This window comes from Lipotes vexillifer, unplaced genomic scaffold, assembly GCF_000442215.2.
Source record: "Lipotes vexillifer unplaced genomic scaffold, Lipotes_vexillifer_v1.1 scaffold137, whole genome shotgun sequence".
NCBI lineage: Eukaryota > Metazoa > Chordata > Mammalia > Artiodactyla > Lipotidae > Lipotes > Lipotes vexillifer.
The window spans coordinates 1,094,949-1,113,794 of record NW_006775780.1 but is presented as its reverse complement, the minus strand read 5'-3'; the positions used below and the strand labels follow the sequence as shown (position 1 = coordinate 1,113,794).

Here is an 18,846-nt window from a genome sequence, read left to right as displayed (position 1 = left end):
TTTTTCACCATTGAGAATGATATTTGCTGTGGATTTGTTGTATATGGCCTTTGTTATGTTGAGGTAGGTTCCCTCTATGCCCAATTTCTGGAGAGTTTTTATCATTAATGGCTGTTGAATTTTGTCAAAAGCTTTTGCTGCATCTCTTGAGATGATCAAATGATTTTTATTCTTCAGTTTGTCAATATGGTGTATCACATTGATTGATTTGCATATGTTGAAGAATCCTTGCATCCCTGGGGTAAATCCCACTTGATCATGGTGTATGATCCTTTTAATGTGTTGCTGGATTCTGTTTGCTAGTATTTTGTTGAGGATTTTTCCATCCATATTCATCAGTGATATTAGTCTGTACTTTTCCTTTTTTGTAGTATCTTTGTCTGGTTTTGGTATCAGGGTGATGGTGGCCTCATAGAATGAGTTTGGGAGTGTTTCTTACTCTGCAGTTTTCTGGAAGAGTTTGAGAAGGATGGGTGTTAGCTCTTCTCTAAATGTTTGATAGAATTCACCTCTGAAGCCATCTGGTCCTGGACTTTTGTTTGTTGGAAGATTTTTAATCACGGTTTCAATTTTATTACTTGTGATTGGTCTGTTCATATTTTCTATTTCTTCCTGGTTCAGTCTTGGAAGGTTATACCTTTCTAAGAATTTGTCCATTTCTTCCAGTTTGTCCATTTTATCGGCATAGAGTTGCTCGTGGTAGTCTCTTAGGATGCTTTGTATTTCTGCAGTTCTGTTGTAACTTCTCCTTCTTCATTTCTAATTTTATTGATTTGAGTTCTCTCTTGCTTGTTCTTGATGAGTCTGGCTAATGGTCTATCAATTTTGTGTATCTTCTCAAAGAACCAGCTTTTAGTTTTATTGATCTTTGCTATTGTATTCTTTGTTTCATTTCATTTATTGCTGCTCTGATCATTATGATTCCTTTCCTTCTGCTAACTTTGGGTTTTGTTTGTTCTTCTTTGTCTAGTTCCTTTAGGTGTAAGGTTAGATTGTTTATTTGAGATTTTTCTTGCTTCTTGAGGTAGGCTTGTATTGCTATAAACTTCCCTCTTAGAACTGCTTTTGCTGCATCCCATAGCTTTTGGATCGTTGTGTTTTCACTGTCATTTGTCTCTCAGTATTTTCTGATTTCCTCTTTGGTTTCTTCAGTGATCTCTTGGTTATTTAGTAATGTATTGTTTAGCCTCCATGTGTTTGTGTTTTTTACGTTTTCTTCCCTGTAATTCATTTCTAATATCATAGCGTTGTGGTCAGAAAAGATGCTTGATATGATTTCAATTTTCTTAAATTTTCTGAGGCTTGATTTGTGACCCAAGATGTGATCTAATCTGGAGAATGTTCCATGCGCACTTGAGAAGAAAGTGTCATCTGCTGTTTTCGGATGGAATGTCCTATAAATATCATTTAAACCTATCTGGTCTATTGTGTCATTTAAAGCTTGTGTTTCCTTTTTAATTTTCTGTTTGGATGATGTGTCCATTGGTGTAAGTGAGGTGTTAAAGTCCCACACTATTATTGTGTTACTGTCGATTTCCTCTTTTATAGCTGTTAGCAGTTGCCTTATGTATTGATGTGCTCCTATGTTGGGTGCATATATATTTATAGTTGTTATATCTTCTTCTTGGATTGATCCCTTGATCATTATGTAGTGTGCTTCCTTGTCTCTTGTACCATTCTTTATTTTAAAGTCTATTTTATCTGATATGAGTACTGCTGTGCCAGCTTTCTTTTGATTTCCATTTGCATGAAATATCTTTTTCCATCCCCTCACTTTCAGTCTGTATGTGTCCCTAGGTCTGAAGTGGGTCTCTTGTAGACAGCATATATATGGGTCTTGTTTTTGTATCCATTCAGCAAGCCTCTGTCTTTTGGTTGGAGCATTTAATCCATTCACGTTTAAGGTAATTATCGATATGTATGTTCCTATGACCATTTTCTTAATTGTTTTCAGTTTGTTTTTGCAGGTCCTTTTCTTCTCCTGTGTTTCCCACTTAGAGAAGTTCCTTTAGCATTTGTTGTAGAGCTGGTTTGGTGGTGCTGAATTCTCTTAGCTTTGGCTTGTCTGTAAAGCTTTTGATTTCTCCATCAAATCTGAATGAGATGCTTGCCAGTTAGAGTAATCTTGGTTGCAGCTTCTTCCCTTTCATCACTTTAGGTATATCATGCCACTCCCTTCTGGCTTGTAGCATTTCTGCTGAGAAATCAGCTGTTAACCTTATGGGAGTTTCCTTGTATGTTATTTGTCATTTTTCCCTTGTTGCTTTCAATAATTTTTCTTTGTCTTTTTGTCAATTTGATTACTATGTGTCTTGGCATGTTTCCTCTTGGGTTTATCCTGTATGGGACTCTCTGCACTTCCTGGACTTGGGTGGCTATTTCCTTTCCCATGTTAGGGAAGTTTTCGACTATAATCTCTTCAAATATTTTCTTGGGTCCTTTCTCTCTCTCCTCTCCTTCTGGAACCCCTATAATGCGAATGTTGTTGCATTTAATGTTGTCCCAGAGGTCTCTTAGGCTGTCTTCATTTCTTTTCATTTTTTTTTCTTTATTCTGTTCCACAGCAGCGAATTGCACCATTCTGTCTTCCAGGTCACTTATCCGTTCTTCTGCCTCAGTTATTCTGCTATTGATTCCTTCTAGTGTAGTTTTCATTTCAGTGATTGTATTGTTCATCTCTGTTTGTTTGTTCTTTAATTCTTCTAGATCTTTGTTAAACATTTCTTGCATCTCCTCAATCTTTGCCTCCATTGTTTTTCCGAGGTCCTGGATCATCTTCACTATCATTATTCTGCATTCTTTTTCTGGAAGGTTGCCTAGCTCCACTTCATTTTTTTTTTTTCCTGGGGTTTTACCTTGTTCCTTCATCTGGTACATAGCCCTCTGCCTTTTCATCTTGTCTATCTTTCTGTGAATGTGGCTTTTGTTCCACAGGCTGAAGGACTGTAGTTCTTCTTGCTTCTGCTGTCTGCCCTCTGGTGGATGAGGCTATCTAAGAGGATTGTGGAAGTTTACTGACGGGAGGGACTGGTGGTGGGTAGAGCTGGCTGTTGCTCTAAATCACCTTTTTTAAATGAGCCATTATAATTCTCTTCTCTATGTACTATGGAACAAAGCTCTCGTACGCTGTCCTCACAAAGCCCTGTGATGCTACTAGCTTGCTGGATAATATTCAGAGGCCAGCGTGGATGGGTGTTATATGACCAATAAGCAAGAAGTTACCCTTTCTTACTGGTAGCCTTAATTTGTTAAGATCCCATCTCTATCAGACAGTGTACATCAGAAGTTTCCTTACTTGCATTTCCAAATGTGTGAAATAAATCATGTCCTTTGAAAGAGAGGCTTTGCAGCTTTGTAATTGAGGTACTTTAATGCCAAGTAAACATCATATGCCACAGCTGTTCCTAAAAATTTTATGAACAAGAAGAACATGAGGCCAGTATAAAATGAATCCACAAATTATGTTTCTGAGTCCCAGGCTCACCCCTCGAGTGCAGGGAAGCCCAGCGACTCAAGGGGCGTTGCGTGGACATTCTCTGTTAATGTTGTGACTCACTGGGACATGAGGGCCCGGGGTGTGTGGCACACGGGGCACAGACCTTTGACTCTGCCATGAGGACGCTGTGTCAGACCAGCGTCTATGTCAGACGAGCCAGGCTGTCCTTGCAAGGACGCTGGGCATCTTTGCCCTCACACACGCAGGGTGTGGTCCAAGTGCTCAGCTAACTTTGCCTCGTTCTCCTTTAGCTATTCCCATCCTCCTTGCAAGATCACCCAGCCCTGCCGGCCATAAGCGGCACACCCATTTTCTCTTCCCAATCCCCAGTTTCTTCTTTTCCAGTTATTCACAGTGGATGAAGAAGAACAAGAGCATAAAAAAAAATAAAAGGTTTGTCCTAATCTCCCCTGGTCCATCATCAAAAGCAAGAAAGATCTGCTAGTTTTCTTTGGGACCGTTAACTGTTCTTTATCAGATTCTCATAAAGATCACAGAGCTACTGCCCAGAGAGGCTGAAAAAATTCCATTGTGCCCACTTGGCCGGTTAGAGGTTCACACGGTGGCTGCAAGGTTTTCCAATTATGCACCCGTTTTCCCACTTACCTTGGCCTTCCCATCCTGGGCTGACATATATCCAACACACATGCTCTCCGTCGTGTGGCTCCACAGAAATTCCACTGTCATGGAAGAGAACACAAATAGGCACATTCAGATCACAGATGGAAAATAAATCTCTGCTTTTTAATACAACAGTTAAAGATAGCTTTATATTTAACACACTCGGGCTCCCTACTTTCCATTCGCTCCTTTATAAATGTCAGGATGATTTAGTACTCAGAACCGTGTAATACCGTTTACTGTGAAATGAAAAATGTATTTCTTACTTGTCAAAACTTATGAGTATTACATGTAAAATAAATGCTCTTCTGTTTGAAACTTGTAACATTAAACAACACACATGCATGCACACACACTCATACATACAGTACACAATGATTTAGTAAATATAATATCCTATAACGTAGTTTCCTTTAAAACACACACACAGACACACACAGACACACAGACACACACAGACACACAGACACACACACACACAGACACACACAGACACACACACACACACACACACACCCCAGGGTCTAGGTTTTCAAATACCATTCTCCATGAAAAGGAACCAGGATCCCTTGGAGAAATGTTGATTCCAAGGCTGGGGCACAGAAAATATTAAATGAATCTGGAACATCTTTTTGTGCCAGAAAATAAGGAAGTGCTCAGAGAATGAGGAGGACTTATCAAAAGGACCCAGGGTCAGCCTGCAGGAACTCACACTGGCCATATCTGAGTCAATCTAAGTATCAAAATAAATAATAACAGTAAATAATTACCACCACTGAACAAAATTAAAACCAACGAGCCCATACTAATGCAAACACATAAAGGAATAAATAAAATGGGGGAGAAGAGAAAGCAATTCCTTGTAGCAGAATGCCAACTAATAAATACAGAAGAAATAACAGAGTTAGAAAGCCATCACACTTCCTAAAACTAGGAGAATCTGAAGAGGAACAGGCTATTTACATAATCTCAGTGTGATCTCTCCACAAAGTTCTTATGAAGTATAAAGGGGCAAAGTATAAGTTCACTGTGGAGAAACCCATGGACTCCACTTTAATCCAATGATGGAAGCCAACATCACCAATTAAGGGACAAATCAACACAATGTGCCTCCTGAGACTCACTGCCACTTCTGTGGCGTTCTTGCCAAAAATGCAGAACCAGAATTGCATGAGGAAACACCACAGAAATCTGATACAGGAACACTACTAAATAACTGGCTTGAACTCTTCAAAAAATATCAAAGTCAAAAAATACAAAGAAAGTTGAGAAACTGTTCCCATTTAAAGGCATCCCAGGGACTTCCCTGGCAGTCCAGTGGTTTCACTGCCAAGGGCCTGGGTTCGATCCCTGGTCGGGGAACTAAGACCCCCACAAGCTTCGTGGTGTGGCCAAAAAAATAAATAAAGAAGACAAAGGCAACATGACAACTAAAGGCAATGTGTCCTCCTGGGATGGAGACTGGACAGGGACAGGGAGTGCTTGAAGGGACACAACTAATGGAGTTTGAAAATGGACTGTGGATTAGGTAACAATGTGGCATCAATATTAAATTCTGTGATTTTGACAACTATACTGTGATTATTTAGAAGAACAACCTTGTTCTTAAGAAATAAGCACTGAAGTATAAGGAGTAAAGACACCGGATCTCTCCACCTTGCTCTCAAGTCATTCAGAAAAAAAATGTACATGTTTAAGTGTGTGTGTGTGTGTGTGTGTGTGTGTGTGTGCGTGTGTAAAGGGAAGAGGGAAGGAAGGAGGAAGTGGAGATGGAAAAACAAATGGAGGAAATGAAAATGAGTGAATCTGGGTAAAGAAATCACAGGTGTCCCTTGTACTGTTCTCGAAACTTCTCTGTAAGTTTGAAATTATATCTAAATTAAAAGTTACAGAAAGAAAAATACTGAGATACACACAAAGCTTTGTCACCTTCAAGTACTTACTTTCAAAATTCTAAGTTTTTTTAAAGGCATTTTTAAAGTTTTGATGCACTTCACAAAAATTTCAAAAGTCCCCAATAATAAAACTGCCTTGCTCAACACCAGCCCTCTGGGTCCCGGGCCATCCATCTGTTTACATCTCCAAGCTAATTAAGCCTGAAGACAAGTGTGTGAGTTGAGACACAACTGTGGCTCAGCTAGACCCTGGTCCTAGACTCTGAAGGCTTTGCCAGACACATGGGGAAGAAAGAAGCAGAAGGGGCGACACTGAGTTCCTCAGAGTGGCTCATTCCCTCATCATTAATTAATTCTCAAACCTGCCAACCTGCTCCACAGACGCTCCGCTGATGAGTGCAGGAAAAGAGCGTCACGCAATGAAGCAAGTTCTCTTTGCCAGATGTTTTTTCTTCCTAACACATCTGCTTTGAACTTCAAAAACCTTGAAGTCCAGAGCAAGGTCTGGGATATTCTGAATTGCCTAACAGAGCAAAGGCACTCAAGCCTTACTGAATTTCTCGAGTAGTGACAATGCTGTTGTATTTAAACACAAAGCTCAGGCATTTCTAACATTGTGATCTCTCCTTATTCCCCAAGTATTAAGGTGGTAACTGCTCATGAACTAGCCAAGAAAAATACACGGAAATATATAGTCAATCTAATCATGAAAGGGAAGGATAAAAACACTGCACATTATTTTTTTAAGACACAATTTTGACAATTTCAGACTGCATTATTCTCTCTAAAAATAGAGCCTGCTTTAAGGAAATGTAACACATGAAAAATTTAGACTTACAAAACAGGATAAATTGGGTGTGCTGACTGACCACATTAAATATTTTTTTATTGAAAGGTTTTCAGTAAAGTTTCTAGATACAGAATTTAGGAGTTCTTAAAGAAATTAACTCAATGTCTAGAAATTCAGTCTTCATTCACTCTTTTTACAAACAAACAAAGGAGGTGCATTGTACTGACGCATTATTTTTTTTGAATTTTTGAATTTTATTTTATTTTTACACAGCAGGTTCTTATTAGTTATCCATTTTATACATAGTAGTCAATATATGTCAATCCTAACCTCCCAATTCATCACACCACCACCACCACCCCGGCCACTTTCCCCCCTTGGTGTCCATATGTCTGTTCTCTACATGTGTCTCTATTTCTGCCCTGCAAACCAGTTCATCTTCACCATTTTTCTAGGTTCCACATATATGCATTAATATACGATATTTGTTTTTCTCTTTCTGACTTACATCACTCCGTATGACAGTCTCTAGATCCATCCACTTCTCTACAAATGACCCAATTTCATTGCTTTTTATGGCTGAGTAATATTCCACTGTATATATATGTACCACATCTTCTTTATCCATTCTACTCTCGATGGGCATTTAGGTTGCTTCCACGACCTGGCCATTGTAAATAGCGCTGAAATGAACATTGGGCTGCATGTGTCTTTTTTGAACTATAGTTTTCTCTGGGTATATGCCCAGTAGTGGGATTGCTGGGTCATATGGTAATTCTATTTTTAGTTTTTTAAGGAACCTCCATACTGTTCTCCATAGTGGCTGTATCAATTTACATTCCCACCAACAGGGCAAGAGGGGTCCCTTTTCTCCACACCCTCTCCCACATTTGTTGTTTGTAGATTTTCTGATGATGCCCATTCTAACTGGTGTGAGGTGATACCTCATTGTGGTTTTGATTTGCATTTCTCTAATAATTAGTGATGTTGAGCAGCTTTTCATGTGTATTTTTAATACCAACAATTCAAATCAGTCACTCATTCAGGCTCAGACTTCAGAAACTCAGCAGGATTGTCTAAAATTTAAATTATAAAATGCTTTTGAAAAGAAATCTTATTTCTTTTAGTGTATGTCAACTCAATAATTTAATAAATTATTAATGAATAATTTATCAAATTATTTCTTGGTGGAGGACTTCAGGGAAGCAGGAGAGGAACTAACATTGAGAATCTATTATCCGCCAGGCACTGCCTTTCATAGTGGACCTCGGCAAAGCCTAGATGGGGAACCTGGGGCTCAGAGAAGGGAGCTAACATGGCTGAGGCCATCTGAGCAAGTGCAGAACCTAGGACTCAGACTGGACTTCCAGATTCTAAAACCTGTGATTCTCCATTGCTTTCTCACTCTGAAGTCTACTCAGCTTGAAAAGGATTTAGAATAACACAGCATCGAACACAAACAGAACTCTTAAATATCTCTTAAAGTAAGCTTTTAAAACTATAACAAGATAATACATTTGACTAAATTAAAAATGTTTACAGTATGACCTTTTGCCATATGGGAAAAAAGTCAAGAGATGAGTGACAAGCTGGGGGAAATATTTGCAATTCACATTACAGAAAAAGGATTAATTTCCTTAGTATATAAAGATCTGCTACAAATCAACAAGGAAAAGACAAATATCCAAAGAGAAAGCAAAAGGATATGAACAAGAGGGAATATGAATCACTCTAAAATGTGAAAATATGTTCTACATTTCTCCTACTAAAAGAAATCAAAATTAAAACTACAGGAGATTCAACATTCAGGTTATCAGACACCAAAAGGTCAAAACAGCATTATGTTACCTGGGGGTAGAGGAAGGAGCACTCTCATATAATAACGGTGTGAGTGTGAGTATGACCATATGGAAATACATTCTTATAATTTGCAGCAGCTATGTTCCATAAATTCACCATAAACACTGAATTAGCAAATACTGAGCCACTGCTCCCAAGGGAAATACAGGGTTAGTTTCCTGCAAGCCTCTGGTCACAGCATTTCCAATCGATAAGTAAACTTATTTTATGTGTGTTTCTGATTAAAGACATCTTATTTAATATATGTTTTTATAACTAATTAATTTTATGCAGTATTTCTTTATAATAATACACCTAGTCAAGAAGAGCTTAACATTTTCCTGACCCTGGATGACCTGCCCATGCATTTCTTTGGCTTTCAGCCTTACAATAATGCTGTCCCTCATGCTCTTTTTTATCAGTTGTCATCTCATGAATCCGTAAGTTTTGCTACTTTTCCAGCTCAAATTTTTCCCCACTCTGTCCATGCCCACAAATGACTTGGGAAAGTGCCGGGAGTATTGATCTTTCAATTACTAGTAAATTTCAGAAAGTAAGAAAATTCACAAATATGAATCTGCAAATAATGAGGATAGACTCTTTTTCTCAAAATGACATACCCTCTGACCTACCAATTCTACTTTTAGGTATTTAGTCTACAGATATGCCTTTACATGTACAAAATAACATCTTTACACAGAGATTCACTGAAGTAGTTCTAATTAGGAAGAAACTGGAAATAGCATGGTTGCCTTTTGGTGGGAGCATACATGAAGAACAATGGTACCCTATACGATGGAATACTATTCAAGTAATTAAGAACAAAGAGAAAGTTCTACATGGATGATATGGAACCATCCACACTAAGTGTTTTTTCAAACTTTTTGCCATGAACCACAGTAAAAAACGAAACAAAACAAAAAAAGCCCCCCACACTGTCACTTAGTACATGGGTTCTTCATATTCTATGCACTACAATTAAAAGGTTCTGCTCGTGACTCACTAAATTAGACCTCATTAGTGTGACATGCTACAGTTGGAAAAAACACGAATCTGCAAAATATATAGTTTATCTAAAAGAAAAGTAAAGGTGGAGAAAGACATATAAAGATGGTGCTGCCATTTTTGTGAAAGAAAATAAAAGGGCACCATGGATGACAATGCTTGTAAATACATGAGATGCCTCTGGAAAAAAATCTTGGGAAGCAGCAACAGCAGTTATCGCTAGAGAGGGAACTCGTGATTAATGAAGTTGAGAGGGGGGCAACCTACTTTTCACCATACATCCCTTCTGAAACTTTTGAATTTTGCCCTGTTTTCAATTATGTCCTATTTTTTAAAAAATACACCTAGGAATCTCAATTACCTTGTTAATCTAATTTATCTATGAAGAATTAATTTCTTCCCTGTTTAGATTATGACATTCTGAAATACACTGAAATTTGACATAATGACATGTTACCATATATTTTTAATTGCCCTTCATGAGAATGCTTTATTATGATGTGAAACTGATTGGATGCTTTCAAATTGTTTCTTGTCTTGTGACTACCCAAAACATGAACAAATCTTATGAAGGGGCATGAATAAACCCCTACTTAAATTTATACTGGCCACATATATATAGAACAAAACCTGCTATGTTCAAATAGCAATCAAAACAAACAAAACACAGCAAATACTTATTTCCATTTGAAATAAAAGATGCCGAAACCATCATAAGTTTTTAAAAATGAGAAAACATTTATTTGTCTCAGGGGTAAAGCTTCTGTCACAAAGATCTCTCAAAACTGTTTAATTAAGCCAATTTATAATTAAAACCTAGTCAAGAGTAGTACGAAGTTTGCTCAAATCCAATTACATAGAAGAAAAACTAAAATGTTAAACCCTACTCAGTACAAAAGTAGCATTTCTCACCATCAGTGATATCTAGAAGTCTATAATTTATTTCTTAATTTTAAATCTAAAATTGTCTCCTACACTAAAAAATTGAATTTTATGGAACAGTATTTTAAAAATGATTCTAATAATAATACACACAAACTGGGCAGATGCTGTATCATAGTACCAGAATTTTTCCTTGTGTAATTATTACATGTAGGGGACCATGAACTCAAGCAACGTGCAGGATTTATGAGTGGCCTGGAGTGGCACGTCTGAGCCTGTGAACGTGCTGTCTGAAATAGTGTTTGGTGTGGTCAAGCTCAAGCTGACTTCCATTTAGAGAAGCTCTGGCCTCTCGGTAATGACCACGCTCCTTTGGTAGTGGCTGGTGACTGTTTACACCTCAGCTACTGATTTGAAAAAGGCTTTTGTTTTTTAGAAAGCCAAAGCCCAGGGATGGTGAGGCTACTGGAAATGTCCAGATCATGAAAAGACCTCCATCAGAAAACATTAAGAACACCTAAAGCTATGGGTTTAACATATGAAAGATGGACACGGGGATTTGGCAGGATTCTTCTCCACCAAGTGACTTCACATCATGTCCCAACACACCAGCACGATGTGAAAAACCGTCAACACTACTGATCCTGTTCCAGTGCCAGAGAACAGATTAGGTGTGGATGTGCTGTTCGTGTGTTCCTCAAGAATGGCAAGTTAATGGCCTTATAGGGACAGTTGGAATGGATTTGTACATAATCTTAGAGGCCAGCCTGTCTGGAAAGTTGTATTTAATGCTTTGGAACAAATGAATTCACCTAGGGGTATAATGTCCGAGAGCAGCCCCACTTCAGTCTAGGGTCCCCCCACTGCCTGAGACATTTTGAGTCACATGTCATCCTGTTTAAGTCAAATAATATTTCCTTACCAGGGTTGCAAAGCAAGTTTTTTCTATTCAAACAGATTCTCTTTTTTTGACCAGAGAGAAGCCCTCAGCCACCATTTTTTAAAAAAAGGAAAAAAAAAAAAAAAAGTTGCTCTCCAATTGTTGTTAACAACCCCCAGCTGCACTGGCTCCCACACCCATTTCAAACCTCTCTTCCTGGCTTCATATCCCAGACTTTCTTGCAAGGAAAACAAAACTCTAAAATCAGAACCGTCTTGGGCTGGGCAGTTGCCAAGTCAGCTGCCACTCCTTAGCCCTAGGTCAAATGGCTTACCCTAGGACATTCTGCATAGTGTTTAAGTTACTCCTTATTAAATAAAGATAAATTCATTTTTAAAATGGGAAGGAAGAGGAACTGTAAATAGAACAATTTCTTCTTGTCTCTGCAGATTTCCCCCGGGGGGTGAGGTTCTTTATAACCCAGTAGGGGGTTCATTCAAGGATGCTCTACTGTCCTGACATGGAATCCTTAAGATTCATATAATGCATGTCCCATTATGGCCATGAAGTAGCTTTGAGTTGGCTTGCTGCCCTGAAAAACTTTCACCACTGAACTGTCTGGGGAGCTATGGGGATGGAGTTCTCTAGAACTCCACTTATGCTAAGCCAAGAAAATAATTATTCCCTCTTTCCAAGGCTCGCTCCATTTGTTCAAGACTAAAGAAAGATGCTGACTGAAAAAGGAAGAGAGGGATGTGGGTCAAAGAGTAAAACAAGCCCCAAAGGACATTTCAATTCTCTTCCTATTTTATCATTTTATTGTATTAGAAACTGATGAAATAAGTGGCCAATGGCTGGGACTTGGAAGTTCTCTGCTGAAGACCAAAGCATTCAGTGAAACAAGTTATATTGAAACATGATTTCATTCATTCAACAAATATTTTTTTAGGATTTGTTTCATACTAAGGTGATCTACATTACATTTTGAGCAGATGAAAACTGACTATAAAATTTGTCAAAATGTTTTTCTGAGAGTTTTAGGAGAACCAAAGTAATAAGAACTACATAATCACTAGAATTCTGTTCATAAATCTTTGTATTCTTTATTTCAGATGGAAAGCTTTATGGCCAAAAAAACCCCAAAAGACACTATATGGTTAGATTATAGCTAGAAGTATACTTCTCATGATGGAGAAAAAAATTACAGATGAAAATCTATTTCCAATCTTTTTAAAGTGTATTAGTAATATTTAACAGAAGAAAAGTTCTGTTATAAAGCAAACAAAGCAAATGATAGCTTTTTGTAATCAACATCTTTGTATTTTAAAAATGAAAACCAGTTCTGAAAAATATAAATCTCAGAGCACTACCTCAACAGGTTAATGCAACTCAGTTGCTGAAAAGTTTAAATATCATGTCTGCCTTACTCACTTTGCATCTAAGAATGTTACTTAATTCGCTTCTTTCCATCTGATCCTTAAATAAGAACCAAAATGCCAGCATATCTCTTAAGACTATAGTGAAGATGTAACAATCCCAAAGCATTGCTGAGGCGCTAAAGAAATAAGCTTCCAACCAGGACACTGAATCCTCTAACAGAACAAAGTTTTAGTTATATTTTTAAGACAAGGTATTAACATCAATAACCAACCGTAAGTACCTCTTTTCCCATTACCAGTCTAATAACTAATTTGCCTTCTCTTTGAGGGTTATTTTTATGATCGTGTAAGCCCAGCAGAATGCCTAGTCATAAGTGCTCGTGGTGGCATGTGCCATGAAATGGAAATAAGGGATATTGCTGGGCCCCGAGAACGAAGCTCCTTTGAAGTACATGTGTTTATATGTGCTCACCAAAATTTTAATGCCAGTAAAATCAAAAGGCAGTTTGGAATTTTGACTTACAGTAAAATGACCTTTTATCTTTTTAATGTTCCAGGAAGCATCAATTCAATCTAACAATTTTTATTTTTAAATCATGGCAAGTTTTCGTAACAGAACACTGGATAAAGAACTTTGCCTGATCTGAAAAGAAGGGAAGAGAATGCCACATTTCAGTTCTCATTGGGAACTGAAGAACAGTTGACTTGATCGAGCTAAGTCTAAAATGACAAAGGGACTCATTATCCTTTCAGGTAATCATGTTAAGAAACTGCAAAAATTCTCACAGAAGAAACCACCCGCTACAACATTTATATAAAGTTCAGACAGGCCCACATGGGGGCTTCAGAGATATGGGTAATGGGCAATTTCTTAAGCTGGGTGGCGGGTCCACAGGTGTTCGTTTCACTATTATCCTTTATAACTTACACATTTATTACATTCTTTTAAAAATACATGAAACATTTCACAATAAAGATGAAAACCCAGGGATAAAAAGGAGTAGCTGGACAGTAGAAACAATATCGTGTACAAAACTTAATTATCAGCACCATGAACATATTTCTGGGCAGCAAAGAACCTGAAGTTACTCCCTGAGTGAGGTGAGGGTGACTTGATGGGAAAGTAACAATTATTACGTGTGCTCATCAGATGACCAAGCTCGAGCTGAACTGTGGGCCTTCAATCTATTTAGCAAGAAGGCCTGCAACACAGACAGGCTTGGCGCAAAGGCCGCTGGCCGAACATACAGCGTCTTCACGCTTACTAGCCCCTATGCCTCCTATCCTGAATTGCTTAAGATTTTCATTAAATATATGGAGTCTGTTTAGCATTGATCCTCATACTCACTGCTTCCTATTAACCACTCTAAGGTAGGAACCTCTGAACTTTACAGGGTCTGTCAGGCTTCCCATCAGCACAGTGAGGGCAGGCTACAAGGGAAAAAAGGCACCCATATAGTGACATTGGTTGTTCATGCCATATATTTGCATATATTCTAATTACTTGTATTGACTCATAAGCTTAAAATGGAAAAGAATTAATTTTTTCCACTGGAAGGCTTGATATGCCTTTGTTTACACAATTATTAACCATACTATATACAGCAGCCTCAATAAAGCACTTCTGTAGAGGCCTGAAAAACATGTAATTGTACTTTAGCAGGTAAAAATATATTGTTTTCTTTCTCTAAAAGCAGAGAGAAAATTAATGATTTTCAGCTGTTTCATTTCAGGAAGAAGCATTTGCTTTGTGTTAAAGCAGTGATTTGTAGGCTGGGCTTTGCCAGCATCTCATGATCTGGGGGGTGGGAGTTGGTGGGATGGGTGTTGCAAACACATTCTCAACCAAATTGTCCTTTTACAAGGCTGTTTGCAAAGGCTGTCTTCTGGGATCCGTTTAAACTGTCTCCAAATCTTCTTGTTCCCCGACACTCGTCATTATCCAACATTTCCGACCCATACTGTTTGTTTGTTAAGAGCATGTGAGGATATTTTATGTGACATTTCACTTTTCTGGAATAGTGGTCAATTTCTTTAAAAATATCTGCTAAATAATCACGGAAGAAATTCCATGTGGTACTTAATTTATTCCTCCAATAATTCCTGGGAGCCTACAATGGAGGGTGCATACAAAGCTGGATATGACCCAGTCTTTGCATTCCAGTGATTCACAATCTGGTGGTGTGATGCTCAGAGACAGAGGAATCTTCTTTAAGATATTTCCAACCCCTGTACCCTCCATGTGAGTCACTGGGGCTCCAGGACCTGTGATCTATTCCTTTCAAATAACTGAGTTCCAAAAAAAAGGTTAAGAAGTGCTGGCCTAGAGGGAGGGGCAGACATTTTAATACATGTCTAGGATGTCATGGTGACTGTTACAAAGGACAGAAATTATATGTTGCAAAAAGAGCACAAGGAAGGAACAAATCACCTGGGGAAAGGGCTTCCAAAGGATTCTGAGGAGATTCCTATCTGTCCTGGGCCTTAAAGAAGGAATGTAATTAGCTCAGGGCTTTCCAAGTACAGGTAATAATAGCATGTGAAAGTTACTGGGGGAAAAACATGACCCTTTGGAAGAAGACCAAGCAATTTGGAGTTGCCAGAACTCGGGTCATCGGAGATGAGTGGAGGAGAAGGAAGACTAGTAGGAAATGACACTGAAAGCATGTTCTGGAGCCAGATCAGGGAGGGCTTTTCCCAGCAAGTGATTTGGGCATTTCCCATCTATCTTCTAGGGAAATGTCCAGCACAGGTAGGAGTGAGTGTGACCGTGTGTGTGTTTCCTCATTGAAGAATTAAAAGTAGAGGGCTTCCCTGGTGGCGCAGTGGTTGAGAGTCCGCCTGCCGATGCAGGGGAGGCGGGTTGGTGCCCCGCTCTGGGAAGATCCCACATACCGCGGAGCGGCTGGGCCCGTGAGCCATGGCCGCGGAGCCTGCACGTCTGGAGCCTGTGCTCCGTAAAGAGAGAGGCCACAACAGTGAGAGGCCCGCATACCACAAAAAAAAAGTAAAATAAAATAAAAGCAGGGAACATGGGAGCGACAGTAAGAGATACATGTTTTGCTTTATTTTAGCATACATAGAAAGTTATTCAAAATTTAGCTTAAACTTGTAGTACACTTGTTACATATACTTCCGCGGCTCTTGTTTTTGCCACCATCCCTCTGATCCTGGGGTTGGTGTGGCTCTCTAAGCCACAATTCGGTCAGTTTCTCATTTTGGCCCTTTCTGCTTCAGGGCAGCCTGCTTCTCCCCTGACTGCCCCTGTTTCTGAGCCCATGGTCAGGTTCTCTGGGCCACTACAGATGTATGATAGAGGGAGAGACGTCTGGTGGCAGGATGGAGGTGGGAGACAGATAAGAGGTGGGGAGCCTAGAGGTTGGGGAGGCTTAGGAGACAGTCTGGAAAAGAGTGACTAGGGGCCTGCAAAGTAAAAGGGCGCCTATCACATTTGTCCAAGAGGACCCCAAAGCAGAGAAGCGGAATCACTGATGCAAACGGAAGTCTTGACAGCCTGAGCTGCCTAAAGATGCAACAGAGCTCCTGATTCGTCACTGTAGTTCTTTAGACAAACCAGAGGACCATTTGGCAGTGAAAGCATTTAAAAGGTTTATTTGTTATCTATCACTGCATACATAAATTACCCCAAAATGTAGTGGTTTAAAACAATAAACATTTATTATCTCAGTTTCTGTGGATGAGGAGTTCAGGAGTGGCTGTGTTGGGTGGTTCTTTTTTCGGATCTCATGAGATTTCAGTCTAGAAATCTGCCCAGGGCCTCAGGCATCTGCAGGCTCGCTCAGAGCTCAGACTGTTGGCAGGAAGCCCCAGTGCCTCGCTGTCTGTTGGAAGGCAGTCATAGTTTTTTTTTGCCAAAGGGGCCTTTCCCTGGTGCTGCTTGAATGTCCTCATGACATGGCAGCGGGTCTTTCGTGAAGTGAGTGATCCAACCAGGAAAGTGAGAAGGAAGGCCCACTGCCTTTTCTGACCTCGCCTCAGAAGTCACGCATTGTCACTCTGATATAATGGAAGAGAGTCACAAGTGGAGAGGAATTAAGCTCCATCTCTCTCTCGAACAATTTATGGACAGAGCACACATAACAGGGTCACACAAGAGGACTTTGAAAGTTCCTCTCTACCTGAGATTCTCCAACTGTATTCATGAATCAGTAAACAAAGGACAAACCTTGAAAGGGCATGTAGTTGAGTCATCCCACTCTAGAAGCGGTCCACTGGGGCCCTTGTAATTGATGTATTTGTCAAGAGGGGAGGCTGGGTAATGGCTTCCTGGAAACTCCATCAAGTAGCAATGGGGTCTGATTGAAACTGCTTTTGTGGCGTAATGGAAATGCTATTGATGATTTTCAGAAAAGAGTGAATACGGAAAAAGCTCAAGTTAGAGTTTGTTTTGATTATACTATTCTTGGGGGAAAAAAAGTGATCGAACAATATACAGCAGTTAAGTGTTTTGTGTGGGTTTTTTTTAATTTAATTTGGGGAATTGTTTTGTTTTATTTGGATGTGTAGGACAGGAAGATTTCTGAGCCTCCTGGTTACTAGATATTACCAAACATTAAGGAGCCACGAGTTTACGAAGTTATACTTTCATGAGAGTTTTATAAAGTGATAAATGAGAAGTCATGGTCCAAACATGAAGCAAATTAAGTTGCGGCCGGATCTGGAGCAATTAACATGGTAAAGCACAGGAGAACCCACTTGAGCTTGATGTTTGAAACATTCTCCTTTTACAGGCAGAGGCTTATGGCAGACACTTCCCTTCTGATGGGTCTAATCTTCCACTACTGGAATCTGCAGTGAATAATATTTATATAATCTTGATACTGTCAATGCTGGTACTAATTGTCACTGTTTGGGATCAACATCTAATCAGAGCATAGAAGGCAAGCTGCCTGTAGGACAGAATGCAAATGTTACTATCTATGACAATAATGGCATGGTTCCTAGAGGTTGGGGTGAGGGTTGGGAGTCAGTGAGGAAGAGGAAGGAAACTTACATAGTCCAAGGGGTGAGGGATGGTTGGCAGAGATGATAGAAAGCTGATGAATCAAGAAATAGTGCATTACAGTTGAAATAAAATATAATAAATATACGATTTCAAGTTAGAGTTCTCACAAAAGTCATGCGGAAAGGTGGTGGGGAGTGGTATGAGCTATGTTCATAATTTTTTCCCCCAAAGGAGTCACTAGTTACTGATTGAGAAACAGAAGCATAAGCACATTCTATAGAGTGAAGGTGAATCCCATGAGAATAACCAGAATCAGAAGCTGGCAGCTCTGGGAACTGGATGACTTTCACATCTTCTTTCTATCCTTCTGTACCACGTTTACTTTCTCACCACCGGCTGAACATATGTAACTTTCTTAAAGCAAAATATGTAAAACCCCATGTCATTGGTAGCACCTATAAGTTGATAGGAGCCTAAGTTCACCAGGTTTTAGTAGATAAACTTCACAAACATCAGTCCCTCTAGCTAACTTTAACAAATGGCAAGATTTCACTTATTTCATAAATTGACAGTTTTCATTCTTCTCCTTGAGACAGAGACTAGGAATCAGTTTACAAATTACTACCTTGGTGATAATAACTATTTAATATGAGCTAAAATTCTATGACTTACCCTAAAATATACATTTCTATACTACACCACCAAAATTGAAAGGACAACCAAAAAAAAACCCTTACAATTTTCAGGATTAACTTGAATGGACAAGAGTCCAGGCTCAGTAAAGTACAGAAACTCTATTCTAGCAACAGTCTATGAAGCAGTTTTAATAACTGTCCCCCACCCTGCCTCCCAGTACTAAAGACTTATTCTGAGTTTTTATGGAAGGCCCAGGTACGTCCTCTGCATATTTTAAAAGCAAACTCCCTGCTACCTAACTGTGGAAGATATTCAAAGGTTTTGACAATGATTAAGATACCGAAGAAGCAAGCTGCTTGCCTCAGTTTAACAAACAATGGCCATCAAAAACAAACAGGGCTTCCCTGGTGGCGCAGTGGTTGAGAGTCCGCCTGCCGATGCAGGGGACACGGGTTCG

The 18,846-nt window shown here is 39.2% G+C and overlaps 1 protein-coding gene across 1 annotated transcript in view; it reads right to left on the bottom strand.

Annotated features, from left to right (window-relative positions):
- The window catches only part of TASP1 (taspase 1), a 236,680-nt gene that overhangs the window by 28,851 nt on the left and 188,983 nt on the right, over positions 1-18,846 (bottom strand). The window contains exon 13 of the mRNA XM_007450197.1: positions 4,103-4,176. Within this exon, the coding sequence (XP_007450259.1) occupies positions 4,103-4,176 (74 nt within the window). The remainder of the gene's footprint in view (positions 1-4,102; positions 4,177-18,846) is intronic.